We start from the raw sequence: 21,007 nt of genomic DNA on the forward strand, positions 1-21,007 counted from the left end.
GCCAAGGAATTTGATATCTTCCTCCTTGGTGAAGTTTCCAAGTGACCATGAAGCCATGCAAGTCCAACTTAGGACTCTAAACCAAAGTGCTTGGTGGGAGACACCCCACCATGGTGACATTATTCTAACTCTATCTCTTGTTTATAGCTTTCTGAACTATTTTCCTTTTTGTGATATAATGGTTAGTTTAGGTTTTGTTTGATGAATTTTGAATTGTATAAATTGATTTACTTGTGGACTATCAAATTGTGCTTGTTTGTATGATTTGGGGTTGGTTTGTTGATATGCTAAGGGAAGGAACCTTAGTTTTGAAAAAAAAAAGAATTTTCTAAAATAGGGCACCTGTGCGTCCGCACCCACCTGTGCGTCCACACGCGCCCTGATATTCCCTCTGGTGGCAGTGCCAGCACAGCCTGTGCGTGCGCGTTGCCCAGTTTCCCTTGACCTGTTCGATTGCACGGCTTCATTCGTACGCACGCGCTCCCATTCGTGCTTCACCTGTGTGGCCGCACAGACATATGCGCCCGCACACCAATTCTAAACCCTCCTAGTGGGAGCGAAGGAACGGCCTGTGCGCCTGAATAACCTCCCCCATTTCTAGCCACTGTGCGTGCGCACGGACTTGTGTGCGCACGCACACCTGATCTTGTCCTCAAGTTAAAAAAAAAAAAGAGAAAAAGCCTTTCGGTGCGGCCGCATGTCTGTGTGCGTCCGCACGCCTATATAGAATCCCTCTGGTAGCAGCGATCGCACGCTGTGTGCGTTCGCAACCCTCTAAGTTTTTGTCTCTGTGCGTCCGCACAGGCCCCTGTGCGTCCGCACGCGACGCGTTCTGGGCAATAACAGGGCAACCTGCCCTATTGAGAGGCAGCTCTCTCTTTTCCTTTTCTTCTGCCTAGCTGCCCTCTCTTTTTCTTCTCTGCCCAGCCCCGCCGGTCCTGGCTGCCGCCGCCGTCAGCCCACCGCCGGCGACCACCCCTTTCCTTCTCTTTCTCTTACTTCTCTTCTCCTTCCTTTTCTTTCTTCCTTCACCTTCTCTTTTCTCTATTCACCACCGGTGAGTTATCTCTTCCGGTACATTTTTTGGGCAAACCCAATCGCCGTGATTTCGTAGTGGCTATAAGAAGTGTCATTGTTTCTCCCTCATTCTTGTTGTTTTAACATCTATACCTCAGGTTCTTGTTTTTCCTTTTTCTTTATGTTCATATGTTTTGCAATTATTTCTATTTCTTTCATGTTTCTTAGAGTTCATTAGTTGCTTTCTTTGTTCTCTCTTTGTATTGCAAAGTATTGTCATTTGATTGTTGGGTTGGTCATGATGAAATTTGAGCTTAATTGTCATGAATTTGCACATTGCATACCACATGTTCGATATAATGCCTCAATGAATATTTTGTTTGATTCATATGACTTAGCCATCATATGTGTTCAATTTATCTCTTGTTAGGCATATTGTATGAATTGTGCATTTTCTATTATGACTTTTATGGTTGTTAAGTACATTCACCAATGCATTTCCTTGTTTGTTGATATACTACTCTTGGTTGCAAATGCATTGTGTTGTATGAGATCATTTGTCATTGATTCATCTCAGAATTTTGACTCGGTAATCACTATACAATTGTTCAACTTTAGATGATGTCTTGATCAAACATGCTTTGCACTCAATTTAAGACAATTGTATGTGTGATTGCCACTTCTTGAGAATGAACAAGTGACAATTCCCTTTTGGTGCTTACTTGAAGTTGCTTGCTTTTCTCTGTTTAATAATTACAACTTGACCTCTAAGTCGTGAAGCTTTGAGTTGTGAATTGCCTTAAAAGTGTGATTGCCGTGATATCTGGCCGGTGTGTGTATTCCAACCGCGTGTATCATTGGAATATATACACCGTGTTTTTTGTAAATCACATTATCTATATAAGCTTCTTTAAATCCTATTAGTGCTTCCTCAATGATTTTTCTTTATTGTTGCCCTATGGTCTCAAAATTCTTTTGTTTGTATTTTTCGGATGAAAAAGAAGGGTAAGACACCGGTTACTTTGCCGGTTGAACAAACTACCGCTCACTCTCCTGATATTTGGTGGAATCGCCAAGGTGATAAACCGAATACATTGGTTAACTGAAGAGCCGAGTCTCAATACGAAGCTATTGAGAAGCGTACAATTCATTGGGAGCGGCCATTGAAGGTTCCAAGTCAATACAAGGCGATTATTCACCAAAGGATTGCCTCGCTTCATTGGGAGTTTCTCGAGCGAGAATCCATTGAAGTCAATCAGACTATGGTGCGGGAATTTTATGTAAACTACCAAGCTTAGGAAACAAAGTCAGTCTTCCTCAGGGGGAAGATGTTAGATACATCCAATCAAGCTCTCGAAACTATTCTCAACATCCCCCACATTCCACTTGAGAATGATGAATATGTCAAGATAAAAGTGGATGTCTTCAAAGAAAGAGTATCTCTGACTCCCATTCTTGAGAGAATAGGCCGTCCTGGTGCATCTTGGGAGTATAGCAAAGGGAGAAATTCTGTTCCCACTAATATTGCATACTCCGATTTGAATGCTGAAGCTCGTATATGGCATCAGATTGTGGCGGACTACATTATCCCGAGCACCCACACTACCCATGTGAGATTCAGAACTGCTTTGCTACTGTGGGCTATTATGCAAGGAAAGCATATAGCCATCTTGCCTTTATTGCGCAAATCAATTTGGAAATTGGTTGAGAAGAAGAATGTGAGCATTCCATTTCCATCGATGGTGATGCGCTTAGCAAACACAGCGAGGGTAGAGAGGCGACTAATGGATATAATGCTTGAGTTTCCTAGAGGCAACAAGTTCATTCCGAGGGGAGATTTGGTGAGATCAACAAAAATAACCCCCTCCGAGAGGAAGACACCCACAGCACCACCATCAAGTCTACCAACATCATCAACTACTTTACCTTTTCTCTGACCTCTTTCAGATTTATTCCGTGACATCTTGCATGATATCCACCACATGGAGCATTTGGAGCAGAAGTGTTTTGAGTGGATAGCGGCAAAGCTAGAAGGAAGAGACCCCGGCCCGATTCTTAGAGCTTCATCCGAGCTAGCTGGGGAGGGACATAACGCAGTTGACCATCCCACTTCTGAGCCCACCAGCTGAAGGTGGCCCCTCTTCATCCTCCCGAATCGTAAGCATGCACGAAGGACCATGCAGAACTTAAGTGCGGGGGAGGATCGATGACTTCAAGGGGTAAAAGTTTCTCTTTAAAGACACTTTGCAATGTTTCTTGTAGTACTTTTTTTTTATTTTGAGTAGTTTTTCTATTATATCTTGTTTGGTTGGTTGTAAATATTTCTTTATCGTTTATGGATATTTAGTAGTTAGATGTTTGCATGTTGCATGATATGATGAATAAGCGGTGAAACACCAAGGAATTTCCATGAAATCTTTTTCTAAGGGCATACCATTGATTGAATTGAAGAAAAAATTGTGTTTACCAACTTGCTTAGAGTATTTTGTTTATAGAACATAGAAAAAAAAGAGCTCGAACAATATGCCTTGTGAGATTTGAGCCTTAATAGATGGTTGCATTTTTCAACCATAATGTTGTTCTTGTGTGTGATTATACTCCTTTTTGATTGTGATAATTGATTTGCATGATTTTTTATGTCCTGTATTTGTGTTTGGATGCATTTAACATGATTGAGGCCATCTTCGAAGATAAACTCACTAACCTATATGGCCGACCCTTGCATTCACCTTTGTGAACCCCTTTGAGCCTATGAATTCCCTTTTTGTTCTGATGATAGCACATTATTCCCCTTAAGCAGAAAACCATTGATGTCCCTGAATTACTCTTTGATTAGTTTGGGTGGATTAGTGTGTAAAGTCTAAGTGTGGAGGAATTTTGGGAAGCATTGGTGATAGAGGCATGAACTCATTGTAAAAATTTTTGGCAATTAGGTAATGCTCATGCATTTTATGAATTAAAACATATGCATTCATAGTTCAATTTAAAAAAAAAACTTGTACGTAACAAAATATGAAATAAAAAGAGTAAATAAAGGATGCATATGCTAAGTTTGAAAAGGAAATGCATGAGTGAGGTGAGATAGAAAAAAGAAATAGGTAGAAAGGTTGCATTGCTATGTGTATATAGGTGATGTAGGATTAGGTGGACACTCAAGCTAATCAAAGAACTAATTCTTTGAGTCCACTTGACCATAATTCATCCTACCTAAACCCTAACCCCAGTACATCTCTCTAAAGACCTCATGATATTTGTTATTCATGCATTAAATACTAGTTGATTGTTAGATGACTTGCAAATCTTTGAAAGCATGAAAAAAGGAGAATTGAGTGGTTAAACCCTAAATACTGAGGGAATTGAGTGGATACACATCTGGTGAGGGTTCGATCACTCAATTCTATGTTCTTACGCTTCATATTGTATCTTCTTGCAAGTTGTTTAATTAGATAGTCTTGATAAACTCAATTCAATTCTTTGGGCATTGATCTTGATGCATGAACTCTTTGCATTAGCCCTAAAAGCTTTCTTATCATGGATTGGAATTTCATGGTTTGTTTCTACCAACTCCCATCGTAGTACATATTAGTAATTAGCCTTAGGATAGTTACATGTAATTAAGTAGTATATAATATAAGTCATTTTTCCTTTCATCTATCTCTTTTGTGTGTGGTTAGCATGAGGACATGCTAGTGTTTAAGTATGGGGGAATTGATGAATTCATATTTGATGATAATTTTTTGTTAGAATTGAATGGATTTTCATCACATAAACTCACACTTATTCCCTTGAATAGCATGCTTTTGAACTCTCCTCCCAAATTGTGCTTGATTGTGAAAATATGCTCTTTTGTACCTACTTTAATCCATTTTTATTCCATCTACCTTCTATTCGATGCCTTGATATTGTTTGTGAGTGACTTCAGGTGTACAAGGTAGGAATGGATTGGAGAAAATGGAAGAAAAGCATACAAAGTGGAGGAAGCAAGAGAAATCGAAGGAGATGAGCTCAGAGACATGTGCGTGCGCACAGCTACCTGTGCGTGCGCACAGCTACCTGTGCGTACGCACAGCTACCCAAGCAGAGCGCGTGGAGCATTTTGAGCGCATCGCGCGTCCAGCCAAGCACTGCCTAGTGTGCGTGCACACATCTGCTTGTGCGTACGCATAGGACTGGATTTTCGCGGAAGTGTGCGGACGCATGCATCTGTGCGTCCGCACAGGTGTCCGCACATGACTTCATTAAAATAGCACGTGCCTCGCGATTTGGGGGCTTTGGAGGCCCATTTCTGAAGTCTTCTAGCTCATATTGGAAGGGAAATGAGGAACACAACATAGGGATGTCATTAGGATAGTTTTAGGAGTAGTATAGAAAGTTTTTAGTTTTAGTTTTCTCTAAGTTTTTCATCAACTCTACTAGGGTTTACATTAGCGTTTTACATTCAAGTTCCATTTCCATTTTTGATCTTGGATTTTCCTAACTTTCATTGTAAGTAATCTCTTGTTATTACTCTTTATAGTTACATTGTCATTACTCTTTCTTCTATTTCAAGTGATAATTCAATTTTGCCTCTCTCTTGCAATTTTAATTTCTTGTTGATGAATTTGATGTCTGATGTTAGTTTCATGTGTTCTTGTGTTGATTTTGTTGATTGAGGTTGACTATTGCTTTTACTTTCAAGCCTTTTCTCATTTCCTACATGTTTAAGCTTGTTGCCCACCAAGTGTTTAACAAAATGTCAAACATGGTTTTAGGCTAAATTTTTTGTTCTTGGCTTGGGTAAAGTGAGCAATTGGGTTTCTAGAGTTGGAATGTCCAACATTTAGTTTCAATTCTTGGATTGTTAATTGTTCTTGTTCTCACTAACGCTAAGTTGTTGCTAAGGCAATTAGCAAGCAATTTAGGATTTGTGGGTTAAGGACACTTATACTCATTTAACTTACCTTCCGATGTGAAGGTTAATCAAGTGAGACTAATCCATCATAATTGTCATAGTTGTGGTTCCAACAAGGAAAGAACTCTTAGCTCACTCCAAGCCAAGTCTCTCGTTTATATTTTTAATCTTTCATACCTTTATATGTTGATCTCTTCTATACTTTACTTATTTATATTACATAGTCGGTTCTTTAATTTCTTAATTAGTTCAATCATTACAATTTTGCATGTTCTTTTATTGCTTTATATGTTTATTTCTTCATTCACAACCCTTTGATCACTACAACAGAATTGGCACACTCATTGTTCTAAAGTGCTCCTAGGGAGATGACTCGGGAGTCTAATACTCTCGGTTTTAATTTGGTTTCGCTTGTGACATATCTTATGAATTTTCAATTTGATTGATCGAGGTCCCAATTGTCGGGTTAGGACTATACTTACAACGCTAATTCCATTTCGGATAATTGAGTTCCTAATCCACATATGCAATTGGGGTTTCCTCACACATCACATCAGGGCCTTGGATTCAAGGACTTCCATCATTAGAATCTGGCTTTTTTGGCAAAACAGGCATGGAGAATTTTGGAGAATCCAGAAGCCGTTTGAGTCAGAATTCTAAAATCCATCTATTTTTCGAACAGCAACTTCTGGGAGGCAGAGTCAATGGCAGGATCATCTTGGGCATGGAACATCGTTTTACAAGGCAGAAATTTCTTGAGAAGAAGCGAGAGATGGATTGTGGGGGATGGAAAAATGATCAAGATGTGGGAGGACATATGGATCAACGGTATGGAAAAAACTGGAAGGGGTCAGAATCAAGATATAAAATTGGTAGAGGAACTGATAAAGCAAGGAGAGGGATGGGATGTGGAGAAAATCAGAAGGATCTTTTCTAGGGCAGTTTGCAATAGAATACTCAGAACACCTATTAGTCTTAAAGGCAGGGATGACAAGCTTAGCTGGCCGCATAAACTAAATGGAAGCTACTCAGTCAAGACAGGATACTACGCGGCAAGGAAAGAGGGGCTGGAACAAAGGCAGAACACTCCAAGAACAAGCGGCGAAGACAAGGAAATATGGAGAGAAATTTGAAATCTCCAGGTACCGCAGAAGATTAAAATTTTTATGTGGAAGGCAGCACAAGATATCCTACCAGTGGGAGCTAACCTATATAAGAAAAAACTTGCAAAAAATCCCATATGCCAAATATGCAATGAGAACATAGAAATAATAGAACATGCTCTCTTGCTCTGCCCCTGGACCAGGGCAACATGGTTTGGGGGCACAATGCCAACTTAGTCACTCAATAAACTCAATCTCTACCTTCGAAAATTGGTTCATTTTAAATGTGAGAAGAATTAGAGCAAATAATAACACAAACCACGAGATCATGATCAGCAAGCTAGCCTACTTATGTTGGGAAATATGAAAAACTAGAAATGGTGCTTACTTTCAAAACTTAAACATCAATCCTAGTTCTACAATTTGCAGAGCAAACTCACTAGAAATTGAATTCAGAGCAGCAAATAGAGAGGAACAACATGATTCTAAAAAAATTAATTCAAGGAAAGGTAGAGTAGTTACCTAGAGGCCTCCACCTGGGGACTGGATTAAGGTGAACGTGGATGCATCTTTCAATCCGAACTCCAGTAAGGGGGCGACAACAACAGTGGTCAGAGACAATAAGGGACACCTGCTCATTGGAATGACTGAAAAAATTGTGACAAGCTCGGTCCTAGCAGCAGAGGCTACAGCAGTCAGGAATGCCATCATTTTAGCCAGGAATCTACATTTTAAAAAAGTACTGATAGAATCAGATAATTTACAGATCATTCAAGCATTAAAATCAAAGAGTATAGGAGGAGAAGCTGAACCAATTCTGAGGGACGTTCTCGATTAGATGGAAGAGATGCAGAATTGGAGACTTACTTGGGTTCCTAGGGAGGCAAACAACCTGGCGCACACTGCAGCAACAATGGAGTCGGACGAAAAATTAAGGAGAAATTGGAGTAGATACCTCCCAAGTGAGCTGCGTGAGATACTACGGGATAAGACTCCTCAGACAAACACATTGGGCTTTTATCCCTCTGCAGAATTGGCGGGATATAATTCAGGGCTAGAGCAGTAGAGAAGCAGGAACGACCACAATCATCCCCATGAACAACTTACACTGGAAATTGAAGTGGCTGACATGAACATCCCCGAGTAAATTATCCCTATCTCAACCTCAGCAAGTATCTCCATGACACAAGGCGGCACACCCAGAGGAACCGAACCCAATAAGGAAGAGAGAGAAGCATATGCAAATCTTCCCTCTTTTTCTAGGGTCAATGGCGCAGGACCACAGCAACCGTAGGAGTCACCGACGGTGGATTCGAATTACATGCAAATGAGGACATCATAGACTTTCATCTGGAGCCGTGGAAAGCACCAAGCCAAGCCATGTCTCGTCGCTAGGGGAAAGTGAGCTTCCCTTTCTCAGACCCAAGAAAATTCTCTCAGGTCAGTGTAGTTGATCTCTTCCCAAAATGTGTTTCGTAGTACCATCATCCAAGGACTAGGAGTAGAAACAACAATCTTGGTTGAAGTTTCGATTGCCAATATCAGTGATGAAGGTTCCGGTGCAGTTAAATTAGTTCAAATTTCAGCATCTTTGGTGGGAGCTTCTTCTGTCGACACGGCATCAAGCACCAACAATATGGCCATCAAGGTAAGAAAGATTGTCATAGGCAGAAGCATCACGTATAGGGTTCTAGTTTTTTGGAATAAATCCAAGGATTGGGAGGGAGGGGATTTACGCTGTATTGTTTTGAATTTTATTGGGCGGGTTATTTTGGGTCGGGTCTGTTTCAGGCCTTGCCCATGACCAATAAAATAATGCTAAAATTAACTTTTAATGCTATTTATAAATGTAATAATAAATTAATAATATTGATAAATAACAAAGGAATAAACTAACAAATTCACTAAAACACATGTCGATCACCAACTTGTACTACCATAGTTAAAACCTTAAAGAAAACTCATCATGATATTTTTTCCGGTGAATTCGACGGTAAATTTTTTTTTTGGCATAATTAATAGTCAAATTATTTTTTATTTTTTATTTAAATTTAACTTTTACATAATTAATAGTTAAATTTTAAATAATAAAAATTAAATATGTTAAATTAAATATCAAGTGTACAAATGAAATAAAAAGTCAAATAGAGAATATAATACAATCAAACAGTCTAAAGCAAAACCTTAATCATTAAAGATCCTGATAGTCGTCGTCATCATTGTCGTCGTCGTTCCAATGGTCCCGCTAAGACGGTAGCCTAGGCGGTGATGTCTGTGCCCCTTCAGTGTCGCTACCACTAGCACACATCTGATATTATTACACCGCCATCTGTCACTCCATCCGTTGAAGCTGCTCCAGCTCCCGCCTCTACTCTAGCTTAATATTATCTGTGTCTATTATGTGTGTGAGGATCTCCTAACACCTCTCCTCAGACTCTTGCAACTACTGAGCCTATTGGTGAAGGCTCCGGGTGAGCTCTAGCACCTGCTCCCTCAAATTGACGCTGTCTTCGGGATCGACGGGCTGACTGGTAGTAGAGGTAGATGAATGCCTCAATGTGGAGGTGCGGAAGTTGTCAGCAAAGAACAATCCCAGCGCGTAGACGCGATTCTTGTACGATTCAGATGCAGTTTCGCACCGAACCATGTCACCATCGACGACTAATGCAGTAGAGTTATTGCCGTCATCTCCAGTATGCTGAGATTGTTGGGTTGCGACCTCCAATCTTTGCGTGTATGACACTTGTAAAACATATGTTATGATTAGGGTTGCAGTTAATTGAAAACTTTATATCACATGCGGCTCACTGATCAGCAAATCTCTCTTTGTTCTCCTTCAAGGTATGAGTATACTTAAAGGCATAGTTGTCAGAACCAAGGTTCTAAAAACCAGACCGGTTATCGACCAAAGTAGATGACAATTTGTTTTGTAAAAGGTATATTACAGTTATCTTTGTTCTGTTGTTATTATGTTTATTAGACCACAGTTTTGAGAAATATTTCTGTTGTTTTGAATTAGTTATCGGTTATGTGACAACGAGCACGTATGTCTTATAAAGTCGTGTGGCACAACAGATGGACAAATGTTTATCTTTTGGAATTATTCGTGTTTCTAGTTGAGTTAGGTGGATGAAGATCATCTGCGGATACTGTTGATGATAGTCCGTTCAATGGAGCTGTTAGAGAAAATATTAGAAGGACGATGGTCGATCTAAATATACCACCGGAAGGTAGTCAAGAGGGGTTGAACCTTGAACTTGGTAATGCTAACATGATAAAAGACAATGTTGAAAGTTATGAAGGTTCTACTATCAGGGATCTGATGATGGATACGTATGAAGTTAACTCCGATGATGGAGACGATTCTAATGATGAACCAACAAAAATTCCTAATGATAGTGACAAGGAAGAAGAGACAAACTACTACGGTGACTGATGAGCAGATATTTTATACGCTTTTTGGCATTGTTTTCATATAGTTTTAGTATTTTTTGTTTAAGTTTTATTATATTTTCATAGTTTTTAGTGTTAAATTCACATTTTTTGGATGCTACTTTGAGTTTGTGTATTTTTGTACAATTTCAGTTATTTTCTGGCTAAAATTGAGGAGTTGGAGCAAAAGTCTGATTCAGAGGCAAAGAAAGCACTGCAGATGCTGTCTGGATCTAACCTCCTTGCACTCGAAAGAGCTTTTTTGGAGCTACAAAAGTTTAAATGGATTGTTCTCAACGGATATAGAAAGCTAACATCCAAGGCTTTCCAGAAATATATAATAGTCTATACTTTGCTTTAGAATAGAAGGTCGGAAACTGGCATCCAACGCCAGCCATCTACCCCATTCCAAGCGTCCAGCGCCCACAAGGACGAGACAGCGTCCAAACGCCCAAAGAGGACCCCTAGCTAGCATTCAGTGCCCTAGAGGCCTCCTAGCACGTGGATCTCATCAAAGTTCAGCCCAAACACTCATCAAGTGGGCCCCAGAAGTAGATTTTGGCACTAAAAGACTGTTTTACCCTTCTTATGTAATCCTTAGTCATTAGTTTAGTATTTAAGGGATATTTTACATAATCTTCAAGGACATTTTCCCATGTTTTCGTTCCATGCTTGTATTTTCTATTAGTATGAGTTTCTAAACCTCCTAGGTTGAGGGGAGGAGCCCTGCTGAGTTCTATAGATTAACAAAAGTATTACTGTTTCTCTTCAATCCGTGTTTGATTTAATTCTAAGATGTATCTTCGTTCTTCAACTTGATGAATGGGATGACTCGTGATAATCATCTTCATTCTTCATACTAAGACCGCGTGGCTGACAACCACCCGTGTTCTTCTTGGGTTCGTGTGAATATGTAACTGGAAAGCATCGAACCACCAGCTTGATTATACATCTCTTAGACGGCTAATCCACGACTTCGTTGGGGACTTCTCGAGACACCAGTTCAGCCGAAGTATCAGGAGATTAGGGGCTTTGTGGTAGAGACTAGAACCCAAAGGCACAGCATTCTCTGATCCAGAAGATTCGACCTTGTCTGTGGCGTTTTGAGTAGGATCATGAAGGAGAATGGACTGCAGGAGTTTCACCCTCAATCAGAATGGATCCACACAAACCCTGGGGTTTAGATCTGGAGGAGTATTGGCGGCTGCTCAAACCAGCGTCAATCACATACAGCTTTTCATAGAAGAAGACAGTAAGACCAGAGTTAATCCAGAAAGACAAAGCATTTCCAAGCCTTAACCATCTTTTTATCATAGTTTACATGACTTCTGAGTTCTGAGTAACGTTCTCTTTTTATTTTCTTTTATGCAATTAAACAATCAAACCAATTCTTCTATCCGCCTGACTAAGATCTACAAGATAACCATAGCTTGCTTCAAACCACAATCCGCGTGGGATCGACCCTTACTAGCTCAAGTATTACTTGGACGACCCAGTGCACTTGCTGGTTCAGTTGTACGAAGTGTGGGAATTCGTGCACCAGTGACACACAAATCGCTCTGACACAGCCTGCTATTTCTCAACCATATGACTGACCGGATCACTTCTCCAAGTTGAATCTCGATGCAATGACTTCGGATTGGTCGTTTATTCATGGAGGCTCCGAAGAGGATCCAACCAATGAGTTCAAGGTTGGACAACAATTTGAAAACAAGGAAGAAGTCATGTTGGTAGTTAAGAGGTACAACATCAAGAGGGCTGTGGAGTATAAAATACTAGAGAGTGACCAGTTGAAGTATGATGTACAGTGTATCCAGTTCGGGCCCGGTTGCTCTTGGGACATACACATAGCATATCGCCGAAAGCAAGAAAAATGGGAGGTTAGGAGATACAATGGTCCTCAAACTTGCATGCAAACATCCATGGGCCAAGACCATCGTAGGTTGGACTCAAAGGTGATTGCTCAGAACATATTCACAATGGTCAAAGCAGATCCAACAATCAACATCAGGGTTTTGCAAGGAAGTGTGGAGAATCACTTCGGTAACTAGACGTTGTACAGAAAGGTTTGGCTTGCAAAGCAGAGAGTCATTACTAGAATATATGGAGATTAGGAGGAGTTATACAACGAGCTTCCTCGTTGGTTATTCTCTATACAGATGTATTTACCCGGTAAGATTTATTTCATTGTCCTTAGTTATGTATAAAGTCACCATCTACATGTGCTAACTGTTGATAGGTTTTTAGATACTTGGGTGCAACTTGTGACACAACCTTGGCCTGGTTTAGTCGACACTGTCATGTTTCATCGGGTATTTTGGACGTTTCCACCGTGTGTTGAGGCTTTCAAGTATTGCAAGCCACTTATTTCTATCGATGGCACCCACTTATATGGTAAATACGAATGCACATTACTCATGGCTATTGCTCAAGATGGCAATGCAAATATTTTGCCTATTGCATTTGTTGTTGTTGAGGGTGAGACAAAGGAGACTTGGTCATTCTTTCTTTCGTATCTGTGGCAGCATGTGACACCACAACCCGGCGTCTTAGTGATTTCAGACAGGCACAAATCAATTGATGCTGCGTTAAATACAAAGGGAAGTTTATAGAAACTACCTCATGCCTTCCAAGCATTTTGTACAAGACATATTGCTGTCAATTTCATGACTCACTTCAAAAACAAGGGTTTGAATAAGGTTCTGGTTAACACATCGTATTCAAAGTTGCAGCGGGAGTTTGTTCATTATTTTGGCCGTCTGAGGGGTGAGAATATCGCAATCAGAAACTGATTTGAAGAAATGCCTCGTTCACATTGGGTGCAGTATGCAGATGAGGATCGTCGGTTTAGTCATATGACAACAAACATCTCGGAGTGCATTAACATTGTCATGAAGGGTTCTCATAATTTTTCCATCACTGCTCTTGATAAGTCAAGTTATTTCCGTTTGGGTGAACTTTTTGCTAGGAAGGGTTCAGAGGCCCTTGCCCAGCTTCAAGTTGGTGCTGAATTCTCACAGATGTTAATGAAGGCCATAGAATTCAACTCGAAGCATGTCAATACTATGAATGTTTATCAGTTTAATCGGCCGAGGACTTTGTTCACAATTGAAGAGTTAGCAGCAGTGCCTGAATCCAGGCAATAAAATTACCACGTGCTACGAGCATCCCATATCTCATGCTAGCCACCCAAAAAATGCAAGAACCACTCGCCTCGACCGAACTTACCATCATGCCGATACATCTCGTCGATGTTCAGAGGCCTGGTCGGAATGTGCTGCAAGCCACCGAACTGACGCACAACCTAGTCAACCTAATGCCACTTGACGATAGCGAAGCAAAAGAGCGGACATACAACCACCGCCGAGGTTTCAAACTCGGCTATCCTCGGTGGAACTACACCCTGCAGCTGTTGGTCAGCATACAGCATCTAGTCAACCTGTTCACAAAACGCAAGACGCATCATATACAAGTTTCAAAGTTAATTAACATAAATTTATAATTCTTAAAAATTTATCACTTACGTTGAGGATGCTGATCCCATTCAATGTAAGCCTGTAATGCCTAAGCCTGTTCTCGCCTTTGGCATTATCTGGATGGTACTCAATCCACCTAAAATACCGTGAATGATTACACATTATTTCTCAATTTCATTAACGAATGAAGAAAAGTGCAAAAACGAATAATACCTCTTAACTAGCGGAAATCGACGAGTCTCAAATCCATCCAGCCGTAGCAATGGAATATGGTGATAAGCCCAAGAGAGCAGCAAATTGACGCAACCACCCAAATTGTACTGACTATACTCCGTGGCATGACACATCTGGCGATACAATCATGCTAGCACAGCCAAGCCCCATGATAACCTGCCACATCTGTCAAGGTCCTCTAGTAGGGGGAGCCACCTGAATTGTACCCGAGAGTTAGATGCATCCGGGAATAAGATACCATCGATCACCTGCATGATATACCGGCTCATGTATTGCAACAGTCGCTCCTCAGTGGCATCCTGCTCCAGCTCTCCGCAGACGGTATTGTGAAACCATGTAAATTTGACAGTCCATTTCGTTTGTGACTGTCTATCCTCTGGGCTCGGAACTACACCCAATAGCTGCTGGCATAAGTCCTCAATGGACCGTCCATCATGGTGCTTCTCCCACCTACCAATGCAGCCACTAACAGGATCACCATCGATCCTGAGTCCCACTTGGTACGCCACGTCCTGTAGGGTGGTAATCATCTCCCCGCATAGTAGATGAAATGTATAGGACTCAGGTCTCCATCTCTCTATCAACGCTGATGCCAATGGCTAACCATGCTCAAACTCCACCATGTATGCCACATGCTCAAACCCAGCTTGTCTGACATATGGCCTAATATTCTCAGGCAGGCATCTCATTGAATTTCATCTAGTGCGCAAGATCCGAGGTGCCTACCAAACAAAATAAACTAGTTAAAAAAAAAGGGTCAACACATAAAATTATGAATTCACATTTTATTACAATATAATCAATAAAAGTGATAAAAGTGTACCACTCGATCAAGTCTGCCTGCAATGTACTCAGTTTGATCCAATCTATATAGTGTATGCTTGTACCCCCAATAACTGTTGCTCCATCTAACTACACTCTGGTAAAATAAAATAAAATAAATTGAATTCAGTTCCTTTCACATTAACTAAATTTTAAAAGACATATTTAAGCTAACTAATTGTCTACCTTACATCTTAACCAGTTTATAAACTTGCTAATTAATATGTAAACCAACTACATGATCACATCAACTAACTCTATAAATATACTAATGAATAATTAACTGATAACTTAACTTTACTAACTATGTATCATTCTAATCTAATCTAATTATATATTCAACTAACTCTATAAATATACTAATCCATAATTAACTGATAACTTAATTTTACTATGTATCATTTTAATCTAATCTAACTACATATTTAACTAATTAACATCTAACTCACAACTTAAATTAACTATTCTGACTAAATTAACTAACAATTAACTAATAAGTTACTCTAACTAACATGTTATATACAGTAAACAGTAACTCTACTTGAAAATAATAACATAAAAAATCTAACTAACATATTATATACTCTAACTAAACATGTAAACAGTAAATAGTAACTCTAACATGTTATATACTGACCTGAAGCTAATGATATAGAAAATAAAAGATTTTACAGACGTTAGAAGATAAAAAATCTCATAGAGAAGATTCTGAAAATGACAAACGAAGAAGGAAGAAAGGAGATTTGGAAGAGAGAAAAGTTGAAAGCGACAAACTGAATGTTCCCACGGTTTATATAATACGGCGAACTCAATGTGAAGTTTGCCCGGAAGTGCGACGAACTCTGTAAAAGTAATGGAGTTCGCTGGGAGTGCGACAAACTTGACCTAAACTTAAAAAAAAAAAAAAACATATATCTAAAATTAAAGTTCAAATAATTTGTTTTTGAAAATAAAGTTATTTATTTATTTATTTCAAAAAAAAAACCTGAAGACAATGGTCTAAACACAATGGATGAAAAAGGTATTGATGTATTTTTCATTATATTAATAAATACAATAAAATCTCATCAATTTTTATTAATAATTGACGATTGTAATTATCATTTAGATACATTGAACTTTTAAGATTATATATACCAATATCTATACTATTAAATTTATTATAAAAATCTGTATTATTTTATTCTCTTAATAAACTATTCTTAAGTTATGTTAGTTATTGAATTTTATATATTAATATTAAGATATTGTTGTTTCAAATGTATATTTTGAATACATCAAATGACTATGATGATGTTTTTTTGGTGATTTTAAATTATTTATTATTTATTTGTGAAAAGATATATACAAAAATTTTAAATAATTTAATGTTATTTCATATCATTACATACAGTAGTATTTGGTGACAATATACTAAATTATTATTTCAACAACATATTACATATATACATGTTATTTATAGTTGTTTGTTTTGAGCTTACTTTGATCTTTTTTTAAATAAAACAACATATACTCATTTGATTGTCGGTTAATTTGATATTGGGTATATATATTTGACTTATTGAACAAAATAAATTACTAAAAAAGATTAATTACAGTATTTGAATCAGTACCCTTAGCTTTAACACTAAAATTAAGAAAAAAAAAACAAACATATCATGTAATTTTATTAGTAATCAAATAATTATGTATTATATATAGATTATTTCTTACATTTAGGAACTTACAATTGTTATAATTAATAATAATTTTAATTTTAATTAAACAACTTAAAATCATAATTTTAATCATATCTCGTATATAGAGTAGATTATTATACTTGTTTGAGACTAAATATGAGATTTATTATTTTAATATTTGATTTTAGTTTGTTTTAAATTTTGTATAAGATGAAAAAATTTAATGAACTCTTTTTCAAAGTGAAATCGTCTCTTTAAAATAAAATATACAACCATGTTACTTTATATAAAAATTTAAAACTCCAAAAATATTCCATTAAAATTATTTTTAATTTCTGAGATCTATCAATTAATTTTTGAGTAGCTGAGTTGAATCCAACTAGAACTATTAAGTAATACTAAATCTAATTGATTAACAAATTTGAAGTTATGAACAGTTAGATATAATAGTTTATTTAGTTTTTATTAGCGTTGCCTTCTTAATTTTTTTAAAGCTACACTTGAATCTCTTATTTTATTTATTTAATCACAGAACAGTGTATATTCTCTTACACTTAACTGATAATTACAAATATTATATACTAATTAATAACTCATGACCTACATGTGTGATTTTCTAATATTTATTAGAAAAAATTAACTTTAAACACACTCCATCTATATCATGGTCATCTTATCAAACCCAGAATTCTTTTTCTAACATATATAAGAGAAGAAACCACTGAGCTAATAATTACGAATCCAAAAATGCATTAAGACACAAATAAAAGTAACTCTAAAAAGGAAAAACAACAAAAAAAAAATTCAAAAAAAAATATATATTAACATCACTACTTCTCATATTACATAAATATTTTTGGGTAGGCTAGACCATTCTATCAAATCTTTGAAAAGGAGTCCAATCTTTTAATGATCGGCGTAGTGATAAATTATTCGCTTCTCCACAGCTTCCCTAGCCATTGCAAAGACGGAGCGAGAATGGTAAAGAAGCCATTGCACAGGGGTACGACTAGCTAAGCTGGGACAAAAGCTAAGGTCTTTGTCTCGCCATTAGATTATTAATATGAAGGCCTTTTAAAGTTAAAAGGTTGTTCATCACACTACCGCACCACACAGCAGAACACGCTGTCTAGACCACTCTTTCGAAAAGACTTTTGATACTTTACTTGAAATAATCCTTAACCACCAAATTGATTAATCATTAGCTCTGATGTCATTTATTGGGCCACCGTGGGAAGCTCTAATACCACTTGTTGGGTTATTGTCGGGAACTCTCGACCATTGAAAAGACTTTTCAGAAGAACCAAGTGAGATAATACAAGATGAAAAGACGTCACATTTAACTCAAAACCTTAACGCATCAAGTTAATAGTAGGTATCCCATCTTATAAACTTCTCTTTTCTTTATTTTCTTTGATATGGGACTAATTTCATATACTACTCTACTTAACAAAATACACCGACTAATTACTTTGCTAATATAAAGTTTTGGCTTATATGCATGATATATCATTTACTCTAAGGTGCTAACAAACTCTCTCGTTATATTATTTTCTTTCGAGTGGTCCATAGAAGAATTTTTGACAAGTGCTCTGCTAGGGCTTTGACAAGTACTCTTTTTTAGGGTTTTTTTTCATTTACTTTCAACTCATACCCAAAATCTCACAACTCTGATTGTTGACTGGGATTAAAACACAAATTCTCCATGATAGAGTCAGTGGGAGGAGGAGAAAAACAATATGACCTAGATAGTGGGAAGAAATAGGAGGATCTGGTACAATTGGAGGAGGAAGAAATTGAAAAAAGGACTGAGACGTGCTCTAAAAGCCTCTTTAAAAGGCTATTCACAGACAAACCTTTCTCCCAGGGAACAATGGACAGTGCCCTCAGGGTGATTTGGGAGAGACCAAAGGGACTTCGTACGGTTGAGAAGGGGAACAACATATTCCAATTCTTTTTTGAGGAGGAACAAGATGCAATAAGAGTGGAAAGAGGAGAACCCTGGCTCTTTAAAGATTATGTGCTCCACCTTCAAAGATGGAATGAAGATGAGAAGGTATAGGAAGAAAGACTCCATTTCTTCCCAGCATGGTCTCAATTCTGGGGTCTTCCAGAGAAATTTAAAATGCTAGATGTAAGGAGAAAATTGGGAGAGAAGATTGGAGAGGTTATTGATGTGGGGTTCTTTAATGTCAGGGGAAATCCAGAATTGCTAAAGTGAGAATTCGAATTGATGGAGAACAAAAGGTTAGAGATAGCTTGAGACTAGCTGGACCAAAACAGAGAATAATAGAGATTGGAGTCAGATATATGAGCGGCTGGGCGAATTCTGCACCTATTGTGCAAAATTGGGACATGATGCCAAGCATTGTAACAAGCTGATCATAGACATAACGGCAAATCAAACCAAACAGGATCGCATAATAGAGTGGGTTAAAGCTGATCAAGTAGGAAAAATAGTGGACACAGAGAGTGGCAATGACACTACATGGAATAAAAACTCAAGCCCAAAAACTGCAAAACCAAGGAAGAAACCATCTCCTGCATGGTTAATAGAAAACTTCGCTGAGCTGAGCATGAGTGAAACCAAAAATCAGGTAAGAGAGACAGCAGAATCCCTAAAAAAGAGGGATGAAGGGGCGCTAAATCAGACTCCAGAGAAGGCCTGGCAGGCTATGAAAAATGATGGAGCCTTAATCCTATTGGATGATGTTAATCCAATGGAGACACCTATGGAGTTAGAGCAAAAAAAGAGTGGTGCGATTAAAGAAGAGAAAAGGAAGCTGAAGATTAAACAAATTGCTAGACAAAGAGATGAAACCTACCAGTAAATGTGTAGAGTGAAAAGGGGACCAGCACGTAGGAAAAATGAACCTAATCAGAAAAAAGCATGTATGGAGAAAAGAGGAGCAGAAAAAGAGAAGGTGGAGGGTACTAGTCGTACAATGGCACCCCCAGCACCATGAAGATCCTTACATGAAATTGTCGGGGTTTGGGGAAACCCCTGACAATCCATAACCTCAAAGGGATTACTCAATCCCACTCATTCGAGTTGGTTTTTGTATGCGAAACAAAAAACCAAACTCGTCTGGTGGAAGCGAAGCTGAAGTCGTGTGGATTTAGCAAATGGCATATAATCAATCCAAATAGTATTGTAGGAGGATTAGCCATGGTGTGGAAAGTAGAATGTGATGTTAAAGTAACCAGTAGTTCTAGTTTTCAAATACAAGTTGTAGTGAGGGATGTGGTGAACAATGCAGAGAGGCATATAATTAGAGCCCACCTCAACTGTAATGAACAAGCAAGGACAACCCAATTTCAAGAGATTTCGAGGATAGTGGGGGCAGGCACAGGAAGATGTTATTATCCTAGGCGACTTTAATGCAACCACCAAAACAGAGGAGAAAACAAGGGGTGGCGACACATCTTTATCGTCAATGGCAGCCTTCAACCTATTTATTAGTGACAATGATTTGGTGGATATAAGGATGACTGGTCGACAGTATACTTGGAGCAATAGGAGGGCTGGGAGTGAATCGATTCAAGAACGTTTAGACAGAGTACTAGTGAATGGGGGACTGTTGCAATCTTTTTGCCACCCAACTGCCCTCAGGCTCTCTGAAAATGGTTTAGATCATGCCCCTCTACTGTTGGACACCAACCCTCAAGTGAAAAAACCAAAGAGAAGATTCAAGTTCCAAGAAAGATGATGTGGTGTGGAGGAAATAAGGAGTATTATTAGAGAAGCTTGGACCTCTCCAGTTGAAGGTTCACCGATGTATATCGTAGCCCAGGAGTTAAAATTTTGCCGACATAAGCTTGTGCAGTGGCAACAAAATAGTTGATCAAATTCAAAGAAGGAGATAGAAATGCTCAATGCTCAGCTGGAGGAAATGAGGGCATCAGGCATTTTTGGGGGGTACGAAGGCATGAGATTGAGTGAAAGCTTGAAAATGCTTACTTGAGTGAAGAATTGTACTGGAAGGAAAAATCTCAGACTAAATGGCTAAGAGAGGGAGATCCGCTGCTTTTTTCCATAGAAGGTTCAAAGTGTAGAGAATGAAGAATAAAATATGGCGTCTAATTGGAAGAAATAGTGAAGTGGTGTTTTCTCATGTAGAAATTGCAAGAGTGGCTGAGAAACACTTTACATACATTTTCTCTTCTACTAACCAGGCGGATCCGGAGCCTTTTTTTACTGACTTTGAGTCTAAGGTTACAGCTTCCATGAACTGTAGGCTACAAAGACTAATATCAGGAGAGAAAATTAAAAAAGCTACCTTTAGTGTTCACCCCTAGAGTGCCCCAGGTGACAATAGTATGATAGCAAAATTCTTCCAGTTCTATTGGGAC

At 38.4% G+C, this 21,007-nt stretch overlaps 2 protein-coding genes across 2 annotated transcripts; one reads left to right on the forward strand and one right to left on the reverse strand.

The window, feature by feature from the left end:
* The first annotated feature begins 12,071 nt into the window (after positions 1–12,071).
* On the forward strand, positions 12,072–13,055 carry LOC112730260 (uncharacterized). Its single transcript, XM_025780353.1, has 3 exons — positions 12,072–12,486; positions 12,603–12,615; positions 12,683–13,055. The coding sequence occupies exons 1-3, from the start codon at positions 12,072–12,074 to the stop codon at positions 13,053–13,055; spliced, it is 801 nt and encodes a 266-aa protein (XP_025636138.1).
* An 818-nt stretch (positions 13,056–13,873) lies between these two features.
* Positions 13,874–14,683, reverse strand: LOC112730261 (protein MAIN-LIKE 1-like). Its single transcript, XM_025780354.1, has 4 exons — positions 14,360–14,683; positions 14,133–14,266; positions 13,968–14,055; positions 13,874–13,882 (listed from the first exon to the last, which is right to left on the reverse strand). Exons 1-4 carry the CDS (start codon positions 14,681–14,683, stop codon positions 13,874–13,876), a joined length of 555 nt encoding a protein of 184 aa, XP_025636139.1.
* Positions 14,684–21,007: the final 6,324 nt, after the last annotated feature.

The sequence above is a fragment of the Arachis hypogaea genome, chromosome 12, assembly GCF_003086295.3.
Source record: "Arachis hypogaea cultivar Tifrunner chromosome 12, arahy.Tifrunner.gnm2.J5K5, whole genome shotgun sequence".
Taxonomy (NCBI): domain Eukaryota; kingdom Viridiplantae; phylum Streptophyta; class Magnoliopsida; order Fabales; family Fabaceae; genus Arachis; species Arachis hypogaea.